Source organism: Balaenoptera acutorostrata, chromosome 19 (assembly GCF_949987535.1).
Source record: "Balaenoptera acutorostrata chromosome 19, mBalAcu1.1, whole genome shotgun sequence".
In the NCBI taxonomy this organism is placed as follows: domain Eukaryota; kingdom Metazoa; phylum Chordata; class Mammalia; order Artiodactyla; family Balaenopteridae; genus Balaenoptera; species Balaenoptera acutorostrata.
The window spans coordinates 50689345-50711009 of NC_080082.1; the positions used below are offsets into that span (position 1 = coordinate 50689345).

At 36.5% G+C, this 21665-nt stretch overlaps 1 protein-coding gene across 1 annotated transcript in view; it reads left to right on the plus strand.

Moving 5' to 3' along the window:
* The window catches only part of ZNF461 (zinc finger protein 461), a 133613-nt gene extending 112303 nt beyond the window's left edge, over window positions 1-21310 (plus strand). Inside the window, exons 5-7 of the mRNA XM_057533284.1 lie at window positions 6331-6457; window positions 7242-7337; window positions 19221-21310. Of these exons, the coding sequence (XP_057389267.1) occupies window positions 6331-6457; window positions 7242-7337; window positions 19221-20932 (1935 nt within the window). The 3' untranslated portion in view covers window positions 20933-21310. The remainder of the gene's footprint in view (window positions 1-6330; window positions 6458-7241; window positions 7338-19220) is intronic.
* The last annotated feature ends 355 nt before the right edge of the window (window positions 21311-21665 follow it).

The following is a 21665-nucleotide window of genomic DNA, read 5'->3' on the forward strand; positions in this document are numbered from 1 at the left end:
GAATAGGTTACCTTACATGGCAAAAGAGAATTTGCAAATATGATTAAGTTAATGCTTTTTAAAAAATAAATTTATTTATTTATCTATTTATTTTTGGCTGTGTTGGGTCTGCATTGCTGCACACAGGCTTTCTCTGGTTGCGGCGAGCGAGCAGTGGCTGCTCTTCGTTGCGGTGCACGGGCTTCTCACTGTGGTGGCTTCTCTTGTTGCAGAGCATGGTCTCTAGTCACGCGGGCTTCAGTAGTTGTGGCATGTGGGCTCAGTAGTTGTGGCTTGCGGGCTCTAGAGCGCAGGCTCAGTAGTTGTGGCGTATGGGCTTAGTTGCTCCGCGGCATGTGGGATCTTCCTGGACCAGGGATTGAACCTGTGTCCCGAATTGAATCTGGCAGGCGGATTCTTAAACACTGTGCCACCAGGGAAGTCCCCCAAATTCATGCTTTTGAGATGGGGAGATTATCTTGTGTTATCTGAAGAGTCAGGGTCAAAAGAGGATGTGAGTACGGAATATGCATACTTCGGTTAAAAAAATGCAACATTACTGGCTTTGAAGATGGAGGAAGGGGGCCATGAGCCAAGGAACGTAAGTAGCCTCTAGAAGCTAGAAAAGGCAAGGAAATGAACTCTTCCCTAGAGCTGCCAGAAAGGTGCACAGCCCTGCCAACACCTTGATTTAGTCTAGTAAAACCCTTGTTGGACTTGTAACCAACAGATCATAAATTTGTTGTTTTAAGCTACTGCATTTGTGGTGATATGTGCAGCATCAGTAGAAAACTAATACACCATCTGAGTTTAGAATTTTCTTCATGGGGAGACTTTAATTTCTTTAATAGATAAAGGGCTTTGGGTTTTTTTTTTTTTCTTGAATTAGTTTAGTAATTTGTGCCTTTCAGGGAATTAGTTTATTTCAACTTAGATGTCAAATTTATTGGCATAAGGTTGTTCATAATATTCCCTTATTATCATTTTAATGCCTGTCAGATCTACAGTAATGCACACTTTTAAATTCCTGATATTGATAATTTATGTCTTCTTTTCTTTTTTTTTTAAATTTTATTTATTTATTTATTTATTTATTTATTTATTTATTTATTTATTGCTCTGTTGGGTCTTAGTTTCTGTGCGAGGGCTTTCTCTAGTTGTGGCAAGTGGGGGCCACTCTTCATCGCGGTGCACGGGCCTCTCATTATCGCGGCCTCTCTTGTTGCGGAGCACAGGCTCCAGACGTGCAGGCTCAGCAATTGTGGCTCACGGGCCTAGTCGCTCCATGGCATGTGGGATCTTCCCAGACCAGAGCTCGAACCCGTGTCCCCTGCATTGGCAGGCAGATTCTCAACCACTGCGCCACCAGGGAAGCCCTGTCTTCTTTTCTTGATCAGTATACTAGCAGCTTGTCAATTTTATTGGTCTTTTCAGAGAACCAGCGTTTAGTTTTACTGGTTTTTCTCTCTAGTTTGCCCTTGCTGTTTCACTGATTACTGATCTTATTTATTCTTTCCTTTGTTCTGTATATTTTAGATTTAATTTTCTCTTATTTTTCTAGCTTAAAATTCCCTTTCTTCTTTCACCCATGGGTTATTTAGAGGAGTGCTCTTTAACTTCCAAATATTTGGGAACTTTTTCAGTTCTTTCTGATAGTTCATTTTTAATTTAATCCTGTGGTGGTCAAGGAACATACTCTGTAATTTCTATCCTTTTAAATTTATTGAGATTTGTCTTATGGCCCAAAACGTGGACAATTTGGTGAATGCTCCATGTGCAATTTTTTTAAAAAAAGGGTATTATACTGTTGGGTAGAGTGTTTATCAGTTAGGTCAAATGTTTGTAGTGGTGATCAACTCTTCTATATCTTTACTACTTTTTTTTTGTCACTTGGTCTATCAATTACTGAGAGAGGACAGTTGAAATTTCCAGATACAATGGTGGGTCTGTTACAGTTCTGTCAATTTTTGCTTTATGGTATTTTGAAGCTGTGTTATTAGGTGCATACATGTTTAGGATTGCTATATCCTCTTGACAAATTGACCCCTTGATCATGAAATATTCCTTTTGGTAATATTCTTTGTCTTGAATTCTGTTCTCTTTATTAACATAACTGATTCAGCTTTCTTTTACCATTTTCTTCATGGCATATCTTTTTTCCATCCTTTTATTTTAACCTATTTTAAGTGTATCATATAACAGCATATACTTTGGTTCTACTTTTTTACCCAGTCTGACAGTCGCTGCCTTCAAGTATCTACACAGGGTTTAGCAAACTATGGCATGCTGGCCAAATCCAGCCCACAACCTGTTTTCCTATGGCCCTCAACCTAAGAATGGTTTTGCATTTCAGAAGGGTTATAAATAAGTAAAGAAAAAAGAATATGTTATAGGGACTATATGTGATCCACAGAGCCTAAAATATTTACTACCTGACCCTATTCAGAAAAATTTTGCTGACTTCTAGATAGACTGTGTAAATTAAATGTGATGATTATGTTTTAATCTATCATCTTATCATCTATTCTTTCTTCCTTTTTTTTTTCCTATTTTCCTGCCTTCTCTTGGACTAATCATGTATTTTTTAGTATTCCATTTATCTCCATTATAGGATTATTAGCTGTACCATTTTTGTTTTGTTTATTGTTTTGGGGGTTGTTCTAAGGTTTCCAATGTGATTTTTTTTTTCACACACACTGTATTTTATTTTTACAAGAGATAAATAAACTGACACCAAGCATTGTAAATGGATGACCACAACAAAAGCAACAATGATTGCAATTACCAAACACGAAACACACTCATACTATGTCATAATATTGACATTCAGTCCAGTAATCCTCCACTGTAACAGCTCCTTTACTTTGCATTGAAAATTGATTTGTATATTTTTTGCCTCTGAGTCCTTGTGGGATTTTTTTTTTATTCAAACAGAAAGTCACAAAAATTATAATCATCCTCATCAGTTCACTCAGTCCCATGTAATTAATTTTTTTTATCTTGATCTTTTCTTAGCACTTTTATGAATTCATCACTTTTCCATTAGAGTTCTGAAAATGCTTATTCATTTAGTTCAGCAGTATAGTCAGTTACCAGAAACCTGTACTTGTCAGTCTTTTCCATGAATTCCTTGAAGATGAAACCCTTTTATAGGAACATTTTTGTGAAGGCAAAATTTATAGGAACATTTTAAAAACAAAAAAATCTTACTGGATCTTCCAATAATTTTACACAACTTCATACATAATTCAAAAATCTTAAAACTGGATATTTCCATTTCCCCTTCCCATATGTTTTTACTACTGTTATCATATATTTTATTTCTAAATACTTTTAAACCACACATGCTTATTTTTCTTTTTTTCTTTCTTCCTTTTTTTGGGGGGGAGTGTGGTGTGCCATGCAGCTTATAGGATCTCAGTTCCCCGACCAGGGATTGAACCCAGGCCATGGCAGTGAAAGCCCAGAATCCTAACCACTGGGCAACCAGGGAACTCCCAGCTTTTTTTTTTTCTTTAAATGGTCAATTATCTTTTAAAGAAATTATGAGATGAAAACAATATCTTTCTTATTTACCTCCAAATTTATCATTTCTGGCACTCTTCATTTCTCTGTCAATAGAAGTTTTTACCTAGTATAAATTTTTTCCACCTGAAAAACTTACTTTAACATTTTTTGTAGCACAGGTTTGTTACTCTCAAAAAAACAAACCAACAGCAACAGAAATAAAACTCCAAGCTTTATTTCACCTTCATTTTGAGGGATTTTAATTGGAAATAGAATTATAGCCTAACAGCTTTCTTTCAGCATTTTTTCTTCCAGTTTTATTGAGATATAATTTACATACAGCACTGTTTAAGGTGTACAGCATAATGGTTTGACATACGTACATCATGAAATGAGTATCACAATAAAGTTAGTAAAATCCTTCATCTCATGTAGATACAAAAATGAAGAAATAGAAAAAAAATTTTTTTCTTGTGGGAACTCTTAGGATTTACTCTTTTAACAACTTTCATAAATAATGTTCAGCAGTGTTAATTATATTTATCATGTTGTACATTACATCCCTAGTACTTATTTATCTTATAACTGGAAGTTTGTATCTTTTAACCACCTTTATCCAATCCCCCTCCCCACCCACTGCCTCTGTTAACTGCAAATCTGATCTCTTTCTCTATGAATTTGTTTGTTTGTTTTTGAAGTATAACTGACCTACAACACTATGTTAGCTTCTGTTACGCAACATAGTGACTTCGTATTTTTATACATTTCAAAATGATCACCATGATAAGTCTAGTTACGGTATGTCACCATAGAAGAATATTACAGAGTTATCTACTATATTCCCCACACTGTACATAGCAGTTTTTCTTTCTTCCTCCATCTCTCTCTCTTTCTCTCATTATTTTAGGTTACTGACCTCTCAAGTTCAAATGCATTTTAACAACTCTGCATGTTTTACACCCTCCCCCAACTTTTCCTGTTTTTATCATATTGTACATCTTTTTGTTTTGTATATATATCCCTTAACTACTTAATGCAGATATAGATGATTTTACTACTTTTGTCTTTTAACCTTCCTACTAGCTTTATAATGGCTAATTTACTACCTTTACTGTATATTTGCCTTTACAGATGAGATTTTTCTTTTTGTAATTTCATGTTTCTAGTTGTGGCCTTTTCTTTTTCACTTAGAGGAACATTTTTTGTAAAGCTTGTTTGGTGGTGCCGAACTCTTTTAGCTTTTGTTTGCTTGTAAAGCTTTTGATCTCTCCATCAAACTGAATGAAAGCCTTGCCAGGCAGAGTACTCTTGGTTAGGTTTTTTCCTTTCATCACTTTAAATATATCATGCCACTCCCTTCTGGACTGCAGAATTTCTGCTGAAAAGTCAGCTGATAGCCTTATGGGAGTTCCCTTGTACGTAACTTATTGCTTATCACTCTGTTTATCCAATCTTCTCCTGAATTCTTTGAACATCTTTACAATCGTACCTTGAACTCCCTATAGGGTAGATTGCCTATCTCCACTTCACTTAGTTCTTCTTCTGGGGTTTTATCTTGTTCCTTTATTTGGAAGATGCTTCTCTGTCACCTCATTTTGCCCAGTTGGCTGTTTTTATTTCTGTGTTTCTGATAGATTGGTTACCTTTCCCAACCTTGGAGAAGTGGCCTTTTGTCGGAGACGTCCTCTGCGTCCCAGCAGTGCTCTCCCCTCTGGTCACTACAGCTATATAGTCTAGGGGTGCCCCATATTTGGGCTGCGTGGGTCCTTCTGTTGTGGTGGCCTGACTACTGTGGGCAGTCTGGTAGGTGTGGCTGGCTCCTGGTCCAGTTGTCTGCCAGGCCCTGTCTTATGCAGAGGCTGATGGGCACTGGTTGGCAGAGCTGGATCACGAGACTCCTGGCAGTGGGGCCCACTGGTGAGTGGAGCCAGGTGGTTGTGGGGCTGAGGGTCCCAGATCTAGTGTCGGCATGCTGGTGGATGGGACCAGTTCCTGACATGGTTTGCTGCAGGGCCCAAAGCTACTACTGGCCTGCTAGTGAGTGGGGCATATCAAGGTTATGAAAGGGAGATGTGCTCTGTCCATCTTTGGAAAATATAGTCTGCACTGGGTGTTTACTAAAGAATTTGCATTAAAAGTAAAAATGCGGGCTTCCCCGGTGGTGCAGTGGTTGAGAATCTGCCTGCCAATGCAGGGCACACGGGTTCGAGCCCTGGTCTGGGAAGATCCCACATGCCGCGGAGCGACTAAGCCCGTGAGCCACAACTACTGAGCCTGCGCGTCTGGAGCCTGTGCTCCGCAACAAGAGAGGCCGCGATAGTGAGAGGCCCGCGCACCGCGATGAAGAGTGGCCACCGCTTGCCGCAACTAGAGAAAGCCCTCGCACAGAAACGAAGACCCAACACAGCCATAAATAAATAAATAAATAAAAAAAAAAAAAAAAAAAAAAAAAAAAGTAAAAATGCTTAGTCATAATGAGGAAGAAAAACCATCAGGTCCTTTTTCTGAAGATGGAGATTTTCATAAGAAATTCTGGAAAAATTTACAACTATTTAACTTAGTTGGGAACCTCTATTTATTTTCTAAATTTCTAGATGAGTGATTAACAGAAGTTTTCCACCCTATGCTAGAGGATGTGTGTGCAGAAATTGAATTGTTTAAGAGTATGTGGGCATTCTGCTTTAGTCTCACTAAATTTATTTTTGACCCATACAAGCTTCCAGCCTTAGCCTATATACTCACTGTACCATCCCTTTCCTGCAGTGCCTTCTTTTAGCAGTGCTTCTTCCTTTTGAAAAATGTTTCTTATAATTTCAAAAACAGTACTGTGATTTGTCATTCTAGGGTCTGGTGATGTTCAAAGATGTGGCTATAGATGTCTCTCAGGAGGAATGGGAATGTCTGAACCCTGCACAGAGGAATTTGTACAAAGATGTGATGTTGGAGAACTATAGCAACTTGCTTTCACTGGGTAAAGTTATCTGCCTCTAATAATTCAGAATCTGTTTCTTGGAATTTCTGCTTTCTCCACTGTGAATTTTAGGGCTACCTTTCAAATAACTAGATGAATTTTCTCTTTGTGTAGAAATGAGCACAGCCAAGTGGAGTTGCACCTTCATTTTCTCTATCCTCACGTCTTACTCTGGTCCTTTCTTATAATTGACTTTCTTCCTTGAAAATTAAGGAGCAGAATTGAAATTCTGTACCATTAAAGCATAACGTAGTCAAAGAAACCAGGCTTTGTCTTTTGTTTCACTTGCACTGTGCTAAATGTGCAGATGCACTAGCGTAGATAAAACTAAGCACATGGGTCCTGGGTGCAAAGCTCTTTAGCCTTTCCAATTAGTGTAGTAATGGACTGAGTCAAGAAATGTCATTTACATTTGCAGCTCATATGAACACTATTCTATTTACTGCAACAAATGTAAACAATTTGCATTTGGAAGTTACATTCTAAGAACTTTACATTTAACATGGAAAAGTATCTGAGAATAAGTATTTCAGTAAACTCCTTTTTTTCTCAAAGGAAAATAAGGAGTGAAAGCTTATATAACTTAAATAGCATTTTACCATCTATTTGTTTGTTTTGTTTCTTATGATCCTGAGTTACCTGTATATGAGAATTTGACTTTTCTTTCTTCTCTAGACCTAATCGAGTACCATCTTGTCCTATAGGTTTTTAAAAATAAACTCTGAAACACAGTATTTGAATACTTTCATTTCCATCTCATCTCCATTTCTTTTCTTATAACCAGGACTTTCTATTTCTAAGCCGGCTGTGATCTCTTCATTGGAGCAAGGGAAGGAGCCCTGGATGGTTATGAGGGAAGTGATAGGAGAACGGTTCCCAGGTGAGTGAGCTATAATCAGGAAGCAGAAAGTTGTTGTGAGGAGTAGGCCAACTGGTCAGAATGTTGGTTATAAAGTTAATGTAAAGTTGTATTAGACAGAATAATTAGGGAAAATCTGATTTCAAAACTTATTGCAGAGTTACAGTAATCAAACAATGTGGTACTGGCATAAAGACAGACATATAGATGAGTGGAATAGAGAGTCTAGAAATAAACCCTCAGATATATGACAAAATGATTTTAGATAAGAGTGCCAAGACCATTCTATGGGGGAAAGGACTGTACTCTTAACAAATGGTGTTGGGGAAACTGGATACCCACATGCAAAGGAATAAAATTCCTTATGCCATATACAAAAATTAACTCAAAGTGGATCAAAGAACTAAATCTAAGACCCAAAACTATAAGACGCCTAGAAGAAAATATAGGGGAAAAACTTCATGACATTGGATTTGGCAGTAATTTCTGGGATATGATACCAAGGCACAGCAAAAACAAACAAATGGGAGTACATCAAACTTAAAAAACTTCTGTTCATCAAAAGATGCAATCAGGGCTTCCCAGGTGGCGCAGTGGTTGAGAATCTGCCTGCTAATGCAGGGGACACGGGTTCGAGCCCTGGTCTGGGAAGATCCCACATGCCGCGGAGCAACTGGGCCCGTGAGCCACAATTACTGAGCCTGCGCATCTGGAGCCTGTGCTCCGCAACAAGAGAGGCCGCGATAGTGAGAGGCCCGCGCGCCGTGATGAAGAGTGGCCCCCGCTTGCCACAACTAGAGAAAGCCCTCGCACAGAAACGAAGACCCAACACAGCCAAAAATAAATAAAATAAATAAATTAAAAAAAAAGATGCAATCAACAAGAGTATTAATTAAAAAAAAAATTCATACAAGTTGCTTTGCTAGGTGATGAGAATACATTTTTTAAATGTTATAAAGATATTTAAAATCTAGTAGTGGATCAAGAACATATGAATATATTTTCTAATAGAATATTTGGGAAAAATTAATTGATTAGAAATTGTGAAAATTAAAGCAAATGACTACATTGAGGAGATAGAGATGGTAGAGGGATGATTAGAAAGGAAGGAGTAGGACCTTAGGAAAGTATAGGGTCCTGAAGGCTAAGAGCAGGTTCATTCCACAAGTTAGAGCAGGGGTCCCCAACCCCCGGGCTGCGGGGGTTGAGCTCTGTTGATTGCATCTTTTGATGGACCGGTACCGGTCCATGGCCTGTTAGGAGCTGGGCCGCACAGCAGGAGGTGAGCGGCGGGAGAGTGAGTAAAGCTTCATCTGCTGCTCCCCATCGCTTGCATTACTGCCTGAACCATCCCCCACCGCCCCCGGGGAAAAATTGTCTTCCACAAAACTGGTCTCTGGTGCCAAAAAGGTTGGGGACCGCTGAATTAGAGGTCTTTGATGATGTATGTAACTCATAGTACTCCAGAGCTATGAAAAGAGTATATTTGTGTTGTTTTAAGCCACCTAGTTTGTGGTACACTGTTACGTTGACTCTAAGAAACTAATACAGAGGTGAAACATGGAAAAATGATATATACTTTCCTAAATGTTTTGCTTTCATGTAAGATGTTATTCTTTTTACTAATTTTTGATACCTGGCCAGGTCTTTTCTTTTGCATATATGGTGTGGTGATTTCTTTTTAAATTTTTTTTACCTTGAAATAGTTATAGATTCACAGGAGGTTGCAAAGAAATGTACAGGGAAGTTCCATATACCCTTCCTCCAGCCTCTCCCAGTGTTAACATCTTACACAACTATAGTACAATATCATACTGAAAAATTGACATTGGTATAATCCATAGAAGTTACTCAGATTTCACTACTTATATACACACTTATTTGTATGTGTGTTTGTGTGCGTACGTATAGCTCTATGTAGTTTTATCATATATAACCTTGTATCACCACTACAACAATCAAAATAGATAGTACCATCACCACAAGACTCCCTCCTATTATCTCTTTATAGCTACACCCATCCCTTTCTCCCTTATTCCTAACTCTTGGTAACCATTAATCTATGCTACATCTATATAACTATGTTTTTCATGAAGTTACGTAAATGGAATCCTGCAGTATGTATCCTTTTGAGATTGGCTTTTTTCTTATATCATATATATATATTTATAGCATGAATGTAAGGAATATATATATACACACACATATGTAAACATATATATATATGTTCCTTACATTCATGTAAAAGTTTGTACTTGAAAATAAGTCTGGGATAAAGCTCAAGTATGCAATTGCTGGGTCGTAAGGTAAGCTCATTTTTAGTTTTGAAAGGAACTGCCAAACACCAGCAGTGTATGAATGATGCATTTCACTGAATCCTAGTCAGCACTTGGTGTTATCAGGTTTTCATTTTAGCCATTCTGATAGGTGGGTAATGATATTTCATTATAGTTTTTATTTGAATTTCCTTAATAGAAAATCATGTTTATTTGCCATCTGTGTATCCTCTTCAGTGAAATGTCTGTTCATGTCTTTTGCCTTTTATGATTTGATTGTTTGGGTTTTTTGCTGTTGAGTTTTCAAAGTTCTTTATGTATTCTTTTGGGTTGGCCAAACAGTTCGGGTTTTTTCTGTAAGATGGTTCTAGTGCGCTTAGTTGTCTTTAACTTCATTTGAAACAATTTTGTTAGATTGTATTGTGATACCTGTCATATCAGAGTACATTTTTTAAAAAAATTAAAATTGGTGAATTTTTGTGTAGCCACTTTGATATTGAAGATGGAAGAAAAGAAGCAACATTTTTGGCATATTATGCCTTATTATTTCCAGAAAAGTAAAAACACGACTGAAATGCAAAAAAGGTTTGTGCAGTGTATAGAGAAGGTGCTGTGACTGATCGAACATGACAAAAGTGGTTTGCAAAGTTTCGTGCTGGAGATTTCACACTGGATGATGCTCCACAGTCAGGTAGACCAGTTGAAGTGATAGCAATCAAATCGAGACATTAATTGAGAACAATCAACGTTACACCACATAGGAGATAGCCGACATACTCAAAATATCCAAATCAAGCGTTGAAAATCATTTGCACCAGCCTGGTTATGTTAATCACTTTGATGTTTGGGTTCCACATAAGTTAAGCAAAAAAAACCTTCTTGACCGTATTTCCGCATGCGATTCTCTACTTAAACGTAATGAAAACGTTCTGTTTTTAAAACAAATTGTGTCAGGCAATGGAAAATATATACTGTACAATAATGTGGAATGGAAGAGATCATGGGGCAAGTGAAGTGAACCACCAAAGGCCGGTCTTTATCCAAAAAGGTGATGTTGTGTATATGGTGGGATTGGAAGGGAGTCCTCTATTATGAGCTCCTTCCAGAAAACCAAACGATTAATTCCAACAAATGCTGCTCCCAATTAGACCAACTGAAAGCATCACTCAATGAAAACCGTCTGGAATTAGTCAACAGAAAACGTATAATCTTTCATCAGGATAACGCAAGACTGCATGTTTCTTTGATGACCAGGCAAAAACTGTTACTGCTTGGCTGGGAAGTTCTGATTCATCCACCGTATTCACCAGACATTGCACCTTCGGATTTCCATTGATTTCAGTCTTTACAAAATTCCCTTAATGGAAAAAATTTCAATTCCCTGGAAGACTGTAAAAGGCACCTGGAACAGTTCTTTGCTCAAAAAGATAAAAAGTTTTGGGAAGATGGAATTATGAAGTTGCCTGAAAAATGGCAGAAGGTAGTGGAACAAAACGGTGAATATGTTGTTCAATAAAGTTCTTGGTGAAAATGAAAAATGTGTCTTTTATTTTTACTTAAAAACCTAAGGAACTTTTTGGCCAACCCAATAGATAGGGCTTTGTTGGATATGTGACTTAAAGAAATAATTTCTCCAAGTCTATAATTTGTGTTTTCATCCTTTTAACAGGGTCTTTTGCAGAGAAAAGTTTAATTTTGATGAAGTCTAGCCTTTATTCATTTTTTTAATCTTATGAATAGTTAGGGGGTTTTGTTGTTGTTGTTTTTGTTTGTTTTTGGGTTTTGGTGTTAAGTCTAAGAACACCACCTAGTCCTAGGTCCTAAAGATTTTCTCTTATGTTTTTTTCTAGAAGTTTTATAGTTTTACATTTTCCATTTAAATCTGTAATCCATTTTGAGTACCATTTTGTAGAAGATGTGAGACTTCAGGTCAAGGTTTATCTTTTTGCCTATGGATGTCTAATTCTCCATCACCATTTTTTTCAACAAGTTTTATCCCTCCTCCATTGAGTTGCGTTTTCACCGTTATCAGAAATTAGTTGAGCACATTTGTGTGGCTCCATTTCTGAGATCTATGTTCTGTACCATTGATCTTTGTAACTATTCCTCTGCTAGTACCATACTTTTGATTACAGCAGTTATATAGTAAGCCTTAATATTGGAAAACGTGATTCTTCCCACTTTATTATTTTCCAAAAAAAAATTTTGGCTATCCTTGTGGCCTTTTTCTTTGCATATAAATTTTAGAATAAGCTTGTCTCTATGTACAAAAAAAAGTTGCTGAGATTTAAATAGGAATTATGTTAAACCTGTAGATGAAATTAGAGAATTAACATCTTTACTCTGTTGAGTCTTCCAATCCATGAACACAGCATTTCTCCAAGTTTTTTTCCTTTGATTCTTTTATTAGCATTTTATAATTTTCATCATATATTATCTGTACACGTTTTGTTAATTTTTTACCTAAGTATTTCTTTTTTTAATCTTGGAGCATTTGTAAGTGGTATTGCATTTTTATTTTGGTTTCTATTTGGTCATTGTCAGTGTACAGAAATTCAGCCAATTTTGTATGTTAATCTTGTATTCTATGACGTTACTCAATGAACTTCTTAGTACTAGTTAGTACTAATACTAACTAGTACTAATTTTTCCTTGTAGATTCATTCTTGTAGACAATCATATAATCTGCAAATAGAAGCTTTTTTTTTTTACTTTTCCAATCTATGCCATTTCTTTTTCTTGCCTTTTTGTTGGCTAGAAATATGTTCTGTGTTGGATAAGAGTGGTAATAGTGGACATCCTTGCCCTTTTTCTTAATTGTAGAGGGAGAGCATTCAGGGGTAAGGTCTTTTGCCATTAAGTATGATGTTAGCAGTAGATTTTTTGTATATGCTGTTTATGAGGTTGAGGAAGGTCCCCTCTCTTTTTAATGCCCTGAGGGTTTTTTTTAAAAATGAATGTTAATATGATCATGTGATTTTTCTTCTTAGTTGTTGGTATGATGGATTACATTGATTTCTGAATGCAGAATCAGCCTTTCACACCTGTAAAAATTCCACTTAGTCATGATATATTATTCCTTTTATTCACTTCTGGATTTGATTGGTAAAATTTAATTCAGGATTTTTTCATCTAAGTTCATGGGAGATACTGGCCTGTAGTTTTCTCTTTGTGTGTGTGTGTGTGTGTGTGCACGTGTGCGTGTGCATGCTGCCTTTGCCTGGTTTTGGTATAAGAATAATAATGGCCTCATAAAGTAAGTTGGAAAGTGTTCCCTTTTCATCCTTTCTTGGAAGAAATTGATGTGAATGTTTGGTAAAATTCACCAGTGAAACCATCTGGACCTGGATATTTCTTTTTTCAGGATTTCTTTTAAATTATAAATTCCATTTCTATAATAGTTATAGGACTATTCAGATTACCTATTTCATCTTGGCTGAGTTTTGGTAGTTTGTGATTTTCAAGGAATTGGTACATTTCTTCTAAGATGTCAAAGTTATGAGTGTAAAGTTATATGTGGTGTTCTTATTATCATTATGGTGGATTATCTATATATAATTATATATATATGTATCCATGTATATAAAGGATATACATGTCTTTATAATCCTTCAAAAATTTTTTTTTCTTTGAGACTTTTAATTTCACCCATAGATTATTTAGAAGTGTGTTATTTGAAGGTGTTTGGAGATTTTCTTGTTGTCTTTCTTTTATAATTTGATTTTATTATGGTCTCATGTGAAAATTAGAGGGAGCTGTCTACAGGAGTCTTCCCTCACTTCTGACATCAATTGCAATTTCAAGTGTTTCCGAGGCCACCCTTACATTTGATAATTCACTAAAAGGACTCATAGAACTCACTGAAAGCTATCATCCTCACAGTTACAGTTTATTACAGCAAAAGGATACAGATTAAAATTAGCCAAGGGAAGAAGTACATAGGGCAGAGCCTAGGAGAGTGCCAAGTGTGGAGCTACCCATTGTCCTTTCCCAGTGGAGTCATGGACAGTGCTAACTTTTCCCATCAACTATGTGTAACAATATGCATTTGGGCATATTGCCAAATAGAGAAACTCACCTGAGCCTTAGTGTCCAGAATTTTTATTGGGGCTCCTTGTTGGCTACCCATGTGGCTGACCTTTAGTTTCCAGCCTCTCAGGAGGTAAAGCTGATACCTTTAGTCTGCAGTCTTTTTGGAGGAAAATTGATGCCACATATCTCAAACCTTCCATTATAACTTTGTATCTCTTTTCCTCTTTATTTTTCTATAACATTTTTTTGCCATCTGACTTACTAATTCATTTACTAATCATTTATTAGATGTTATCCCAGTAGAATATAACTCTATAAGGGGATGCATTTTTGTTTGTAATGATATTTCCCTTTTCATTCCTAAGATTGGTTATTTGTACCTTTTCTGTCTTTTATGAAATAAAAATTTATTTTGAATTAATTTTAAACGTATGGAAGAGGTGCAAAATAACCCCAAAAATATCTCCCATATGCTGTTCACCTAGATTCACCAGTTGGTAATATTTTTGCCATATTTGCCTTATTATTTCATTTAAGTCTCTTTACCCTAAATAGTTATCTTTCCTAATAGGAAGGATATTCTCTTACATTTCATAAATTCAGGAAATTTTACATTTATCCAAATCTATTGTCTCATTTATTGTCTGTATTATATTCCACTACTTATCCAAATATTGTCCTTTTCACCTGACTCAGGATCTCACATTACATTTCTCTTTACTTTAATCTGAAAAGTTCCTCAGCCTTTCTTTGGATTTTATGGCTGGTATTTTTGAAGAATACTGGCCACTTTTATAGAATGTCCTTCAATTAGAGTATGTTTGTTGGTTCTTCCAGATTAAATTCGGGCTATACATTTTTGGCAGGATTATTGCATTGGTGACATATCTTTCTCAGTGTATTATATAAAGAGGCACATAATGTCATTCTGTCCCATCATTAGTGTTGTTACCTTTGATCACTTGGTTTGGGTGGTGTTTGCTAGGTTACTCCATTGTATTTTTTTTCTTTGTAATTAACGTTTAATCTGTAAGGTAGTCTATTTTTCTTGACCAGTCTTGCCAGAAATCCTATTATATATTTGTTTCTGTTTTATTTATTCTGCCTATCTTTGTTTTTTACTTTATTCTACTTTTTGAGGTCTCAGTTTGCTATTCTTCTTCTAACTTCTTGAAATAGATGTTTAGATGATTCACTTTAAGAATTTCTTTTTTCTATTTGCATTTAAGGCCGTAGATTTTTCTCTAAATGTGGCTTTAGTTGCATCCTACACGTTTTGGTAAGAGGGGTAGAGAGAGCCCAGGGGATATAGGACCTTATAGAGCATTATAAGAATCTTTTTTTCCTAAATGTGATGGGAAACTATTAGAGGCATTTAAGAGCAAAAGTTATGTGTTGTCACTAAGATATGATGTGTTTAGTGGAACAAGAAAGAGAGCAGGTGACCAATTTGAGAGTTACTGCAGTAGTATAACAATAGTAGCTTAGACTGTGATAGAAGTGGTGATGATGATTATGTCATTATATATATATTAAAGAACAAGTTGACCATGCTTGCTAATAGACTATAAGTTGAGTAAGAAGAAAAAAACTAGGCTTTTGGCTTAACCTATTGGTAAAAGATGGTTGCATTTACTGAGATGGGTTAAGCTGGAGTAGGAATGAATCTAAAAAGGGGATTTGAAAGTTCTCTTTGGACATGTTATGGTTGAGGTACTTATTACATATTTACATGAAGATTTCAACTAGGCAATTAGATGATAAATATGGAGCTTAGGGGTAAGATAAAAGCTAGAAGTATAGACATCAAAGGACACAATAAAGTGAAAATACAACCTATGGAATAGGAAAAAATATTTGTAAGTCACATATCTGATAAGGGGTTAATATCCAGAATATATAAAGAACTCCTACCAAAAACAAAAAACCAAACAACTCAATTTTAAAAATGAGAAAAGGATTTGAATAGATATTTCTTCAAAGAAGATATGCAAATGACCAGCAAACACATGAAACTATGCTCAACATCACTAGCCACTGGGGAAATACAAATCCAAACTACAGTGAAATATCACCTCACACCCATTAGGATGACTACAGTCAAAAACCAAGTATAACAAGTATTGGTGAGGCAGTGGAGAAACTGAAACCCTTGTGTTGGCGGGAGTGTAACATGGTTCAGCCACTGTGGGAAAAGAGTATGGTGGTTCCTCAAAAAATTATAAATAGAATTACCATATGATCCAGCAATTCCACTTCTGGATATATACTAAAAGCACGAACTTAAACTTAAACAGATACTTGTACACCCATGTTCTTAGCAGCATTACATACAGTAGCCAAAAGGTAGAAGCAATCTAGGTTTCATCAACAAACAAATGGAGAAACAAAATGTGGTGGTGGTGGTGGTCGTGTGTGTGTGTGTGTGTGTGTGTGTGTGTGTGTGTAATCCTGACACATGCTGCAACATGAATGAACCTTGAGGACGTTATGGTAAGTGAAATAAGTCAGTCACGTTCAGAAAAACAACAACAAATACTGTATGACTCCAGTGGTATGAGGTATCTAGAGTAGTCAAATCCATAGAAACAGAAAGTAGAATGGTGGTTGCCAGGAACTGGAAGAGGGAAGAATGGGGAGTTATCAATGGGTACAGAGTTTCAGTTCTGCAAGGTGAAAAAGTTCTGGAGATTGGTTGCACAACAGTGTGCACATACTTAACACTACTGCACTAAACACTTAAAAGTGGGTAAGATAGTAAATTTTATGTTATGCATATTTTATCACAATTAAAAAAATTTTTTTAGAGGTATAAATTTAAGACTTAGCATTATATGATTGGTATTTAAGCCAGACTGCTATTAAGGGAAAGAGTGTAGATTGAGGGCTGGCCAGAGCCAGAGTTCTGGGACATTCCAATATTTAGAGGTCAGGAAGTGGAGGAGAATGCATTAAGGGGAACTGAATATAAGTAGAGAGGTAGGAGGATAACCAGGAGAATATGGTATACAGGAAGCAAAGGGATTGATCAGTTGTGTCAAATGCTACTAATGAGTCAAATAGAGTGTTGACTGGCATTTGAGCACTGATTTTGGTAAAGTAATTTTGTTAGTTACTTTAGCTAGAAATGTTTCAACAGAGCTATGGGAGTTGAAATATTTATTGGAGTGGATTACAGAGAAAATGACTAACAAACAAAGTCATTTGATACAACACAGAGTCAGGGAAAGGATGGTCTTTTCAGTAAGTGGTGCTGATATCTACTGAAAAATAAGAATCTTGATTTCTACCTCACACTAGGTGGATTATAGATCTAAATATGAAAGGTAAAATAGTAAAAGCTTCTAGAAGATTATATGAGTATATTTTTATGAACTTGGGATTATACTACCTTAAAATTAAGAATTTCTGTTTATCAAAACATAGTATTAAGAGAGTGAAAGGGCCAGCCCCAGAGTGGGAAAAGATACTTGCATTATGTAGTTGGTTATATCCAGAATAAATTAAGAATTCCTACAAATCAAAAAGAAAAATACAACCCAGAAACTACCCAAATGTCCCTCAACTGGAGAATGGATAAACAAAATATGGTTATCTGTACAATAAAATATAACTCAGCCATAAAAAGAAATGAAATACTGGTACGTGCTACAGCATCATTGAACCTTGAAAACATACTGAGTAAGAACAGAGACAAAAGGTCACATATTGTATGATTTCATATTTATGAAATTTCTTGACAAATTCAGAGACATAAAGCAGATTGGTGGTTGCTGGGGGTGGGGGAGGGAGGAGAATAGAACATGATCATGTGTGTGAGGTTTCTTTCTGGCATGATGAAAATATTCTGGAATTAGAGATCAGATGGTTGCACAACAGTGGGAATGTACTATAAGTTACTGAATTGTATGCTTCAAAATGGTTAAAATGGTGGATTTTATATGTATTTTATTGCCCAAAAAATTAATAAAAATGGACATAGGCAACTTATTAAAGAAGATATCCAGTTGGCCAATAAACATATGGCAAAGTATTCAGCCTGCAAAATTACAAATTAAACCACAATCCAGTATCACAACACATCTGCCAGGATGCTTAAATATAAGAAGATTGACAATAACAAGTGTTGCTGAGGATATGAAGAACAGGAACTCTTTTAGAGTTTGATGGAATTGTAAATTAGAAAACTGTTGCATAGTGTCAACTGAAGCTGAACAAATGCATATCATCTGATGCAGTAATTTCACACCTAGCAGAAAGGAGTCCTGTTTCCACCAAAAGAAATGTGCATGGATGTTGATAGCAGTACTAACCATGATAGCCAACAACTGGAAACAACCCAAATGATCATCATTAGGAAAATGGAAAAATAAATTGTGTTAACATAGAATGCTTTATGTAGCTGTTGGTCTCAAACAGTTCAATGGAAGGCTGTATTAGTTTGGATATAGGTTTGGCTGTATGTGACAGAGACTCCCAAATAATTGTAGTTTAAACTATATAGAGGGTTAATTTTCTCTTTCATTAAAGTCCAGGCTGGAGTGGCAACTCTGTTCTGCAAAACCATCTGTGACAGACATGACATCAAATGCACATTGCAGCTGGCTTTGCTGAGGAATCAGAAGAATAACGGATATAGGGTGTGGGCAAGCTGACTCTTAAGAAAGTTCTCAGGACTTCCCTGGTGGTGCAGTGGTTAAGAATCCGCCTGCCAATGCAGGGGACACGGGTTTGAGCCCCGGTCTGGGAAGATCCCACATGCCCCAGAGCAGCTAAGCCCATGCGCCACAACTACTGAGCCTGCGCTCTAGAGCCCGTGAGCCACAACTGCTGAGCCCGCGTTCCACAACTACTGAAGCCCACGCACCTAGAGCCCGTGCTCTGCAACAAGAGAAGCTACCGCACTGAGAAGCCCGCACACTGTGATGAAGAGTAGTCCCCGCTCACCGCAACTAGAGAAAGCCCACGGCAGCAATGAAGACCAAGGCAGTCAAAAATAAATAAATAAAAAATTTTAAAAATAATAAAAAAAAAGTTCTCAGAAGCTACTACATAATACTTCTGCATTTCTTTAGGCAGAATCCAGTTACATGGCATGTTCTGCTGCAAAGGGTCCTGGGAAGTGCAATGTTTATATTGGGCAGCCTGTTCTCAACTAAAAACCAAGGGTTCAATCAGTGTACAAAAGGGGAATAATAGATGTTTGGGGACAACTAGCAGATAGCACATAATCCTTTGGCCTGGTGGAGAGTGTTAAAACATACAGACTCTCGTAGACTCTGATTCAGGTGATCTAGAATGTTTTGTAAACATCCATAATTACAACAAATTCCCAACGTGATTCTGAAGTGGATCAAAATTTCAGAACCACTGACTTGACTTGTTAATTAACTCCCTCACTTTTCTTTCATGAGCTTTCATTTCTTTGCATTCTCCTTACTCTATTTTCATTCAATTGCATGATGGTATTTAAGAGCTCCCCAAGCCTTTCATTTCTTATGTGAATTATTTTCAATTCTCTCTCTTTTTTACCAGAGATATTTCATTTCTTTTGTAACACAAAACTAGCAATTAAAATGTGTTTCTTATCTTTCAGACTTGGTGTCCAAGTGTGAGTCCAAGAAGTTATCTCCAAAAAGAAACATTTATGAGACAGAATCATCCCAATGGGCTATCATGGAACCATTTAAAAGCCATAGTCCTGAGAAATCCACTTTCAGAGATATTTGGGCATGCAAAAGTCAGTTTGAGAGACAACAGGGAAAACAGAAGGGCTATTTCAGGCAATTTATTATCAACCATGAACACATGCCCATTTTTAGCCAACATATTTTGTTCACTCAGGAATTTTATAATAGACAGAAAATCTTTGAATGTAAAGAATGTAAAAAAAACTTCAGTTACCATTTATTCTTTAGTCATCACAAAACTCATTCTAAAGAAAAACTTCCTGAATGTAAGGTATGTGCAGAAACAGTTGATACATCATACCTTACTAAACAACAGAGAATTCAAAATAGTAACAAATGCAATGAATGTAAGGAATGTTGGAAGGCCTTTATTCATTGCTCACAACTTATACAACATTTGAGAATTCATAAAGGTGAAAAACACTATGAATGTAAAGAATGTGGCAAGGCCTTTTATTATGGCTCAGAACTTATTCTACATCAGAGAATTCACACTGGTGAGAAACCCAATGAATGTAAGGAATGTGGGAAGGCCTTTATGCAGCTATCACAATTTACTCAACATCAGAGACTTCATACTGGTGAAAAACCCTATGAATATAAGCAATGTGGGAAGGCTTTTATTTGTGGCTTTCAACTTACTGAACATCTGCACCTCCATACTGGTGAGAAACCCTTTGAATGTAAAGAATGTGGAAAGACTTTCAGGCATCGATCATCCCCTACCATACATCAGAGACTTCATACTCATGAGAAACCCTATGAGTGTAAAGAATGTGGGAAGGCCTTTAATTATGGCTCAGAACTTATTCTACATCAGAGAATTCACACTGGTGAGAAACCTTATGAATGTAAGGAATGTGGGAAGGCATTTAGGCAGCGATCACAGCTTACTCAACATCAGAGACTTCATACTGGTGAAAAACCCTATGAATGTAAGCAATGTGGGAAGGCTTTTATTCGTGGCTTTCAACTTACTGAACATCTGCGACTCCATACTGGTGAGAAACCCTATGAATGTAAAGAATGTGGAAAGACTTTCAGACATCGATCACACCTTACAATACACCAGAGAATTCACACTGGTGAGAAACCCTATGAATGTAGAGAATGTGGAAAGGCCTTTAGCTATCACTCAAGCTTCTCTCACCATCAGAAAATTCATTCTGGCAAAAAACCTTATGAATGTAGTGAATGTGGGAAGGCCTTTTGTGATGGCTTACAACTTACTCTACATCGGAGGATTCATACTGGTGAGAAACCCTATGAGTGTAAGGAATGTGGGAAGACTTTCAGACAGTGCTCACACCTCAGAAGACATCAGATAATTCACACTGGTGAGAAACCTCATGAATGTATGATATGTGGTAAGGCCTTTAGACTTCATTCACACCTTATTCAACATCAGAGAATTCATACTGGTGAGAAGCCCTTTGAATGTAAGGAATGTGGAAAGACCTTTAGCTATCATTCGAGCTTCTCACACCATCAGAGAATTCATTCTGGGAAGAAACCATATGAATGTGGGAAGGCCATTAATGATGGCTTGCAATTTAATGTACATCAGACACTTCATACGGTTGAGACTTCAGTAAATTTTCCTCTCTCCCCATCCTAGTCTAGCATCATGAAATTATTTTTGGAGATATACTTTTTTTTTCTTTAAGGAAAATGTTGGTAAAATACTGGGTTTCATTAGTATTGATTTATTTTAGTAATCTTTGAACTCTTTTTTTTTTCAAGTGGGAAAATGGAAAAGTTATTAAAAGGAAAATTGCTCTGGTATCAGTGCTGTTTCTGAATTATTGTAATGATCAGTACTGGAAATAAATTTTATAAAACTATTTGTTTTCACTGAAACCAGTGAAGTGGGGCAGAAATAAAATGAAAACAATTTCTTCCCCTCCCACAAATCCCTGAAATAACCAATATGTGTGTGTGTTGCTTCTTTCTTCGTGCTCAAGCATATCTGCACATGTGAAGGGTTTATTGCATGTCTGTGAAAGGTTTTACCCCCATAGTGACATATTTCGTGGCATTTTGCCCTTTACACTTAAATAATCATGGACATTTTCCGAGGTCAATACTGTAGATCTGACTCATTCTTTTTAAAGTTTCAGAATATTTCTAGTATGGGATGTATGCCAGTATTTTGAACCATTCCCTACTGTAGACATTCAAATTGTTTCTACTTCTTTTTTCACCAGAAATGATCGTGCAATAAACATTCTTAGATTGTCATTCTTATGTTTCTATTGGTAGATTCCCAACCATGAAAGTGTGTGTATGTTCTGATGTTACATTAATTTTGTAGTTTAAAAAAATGGGAAATAAAAACAGATACTATAAAA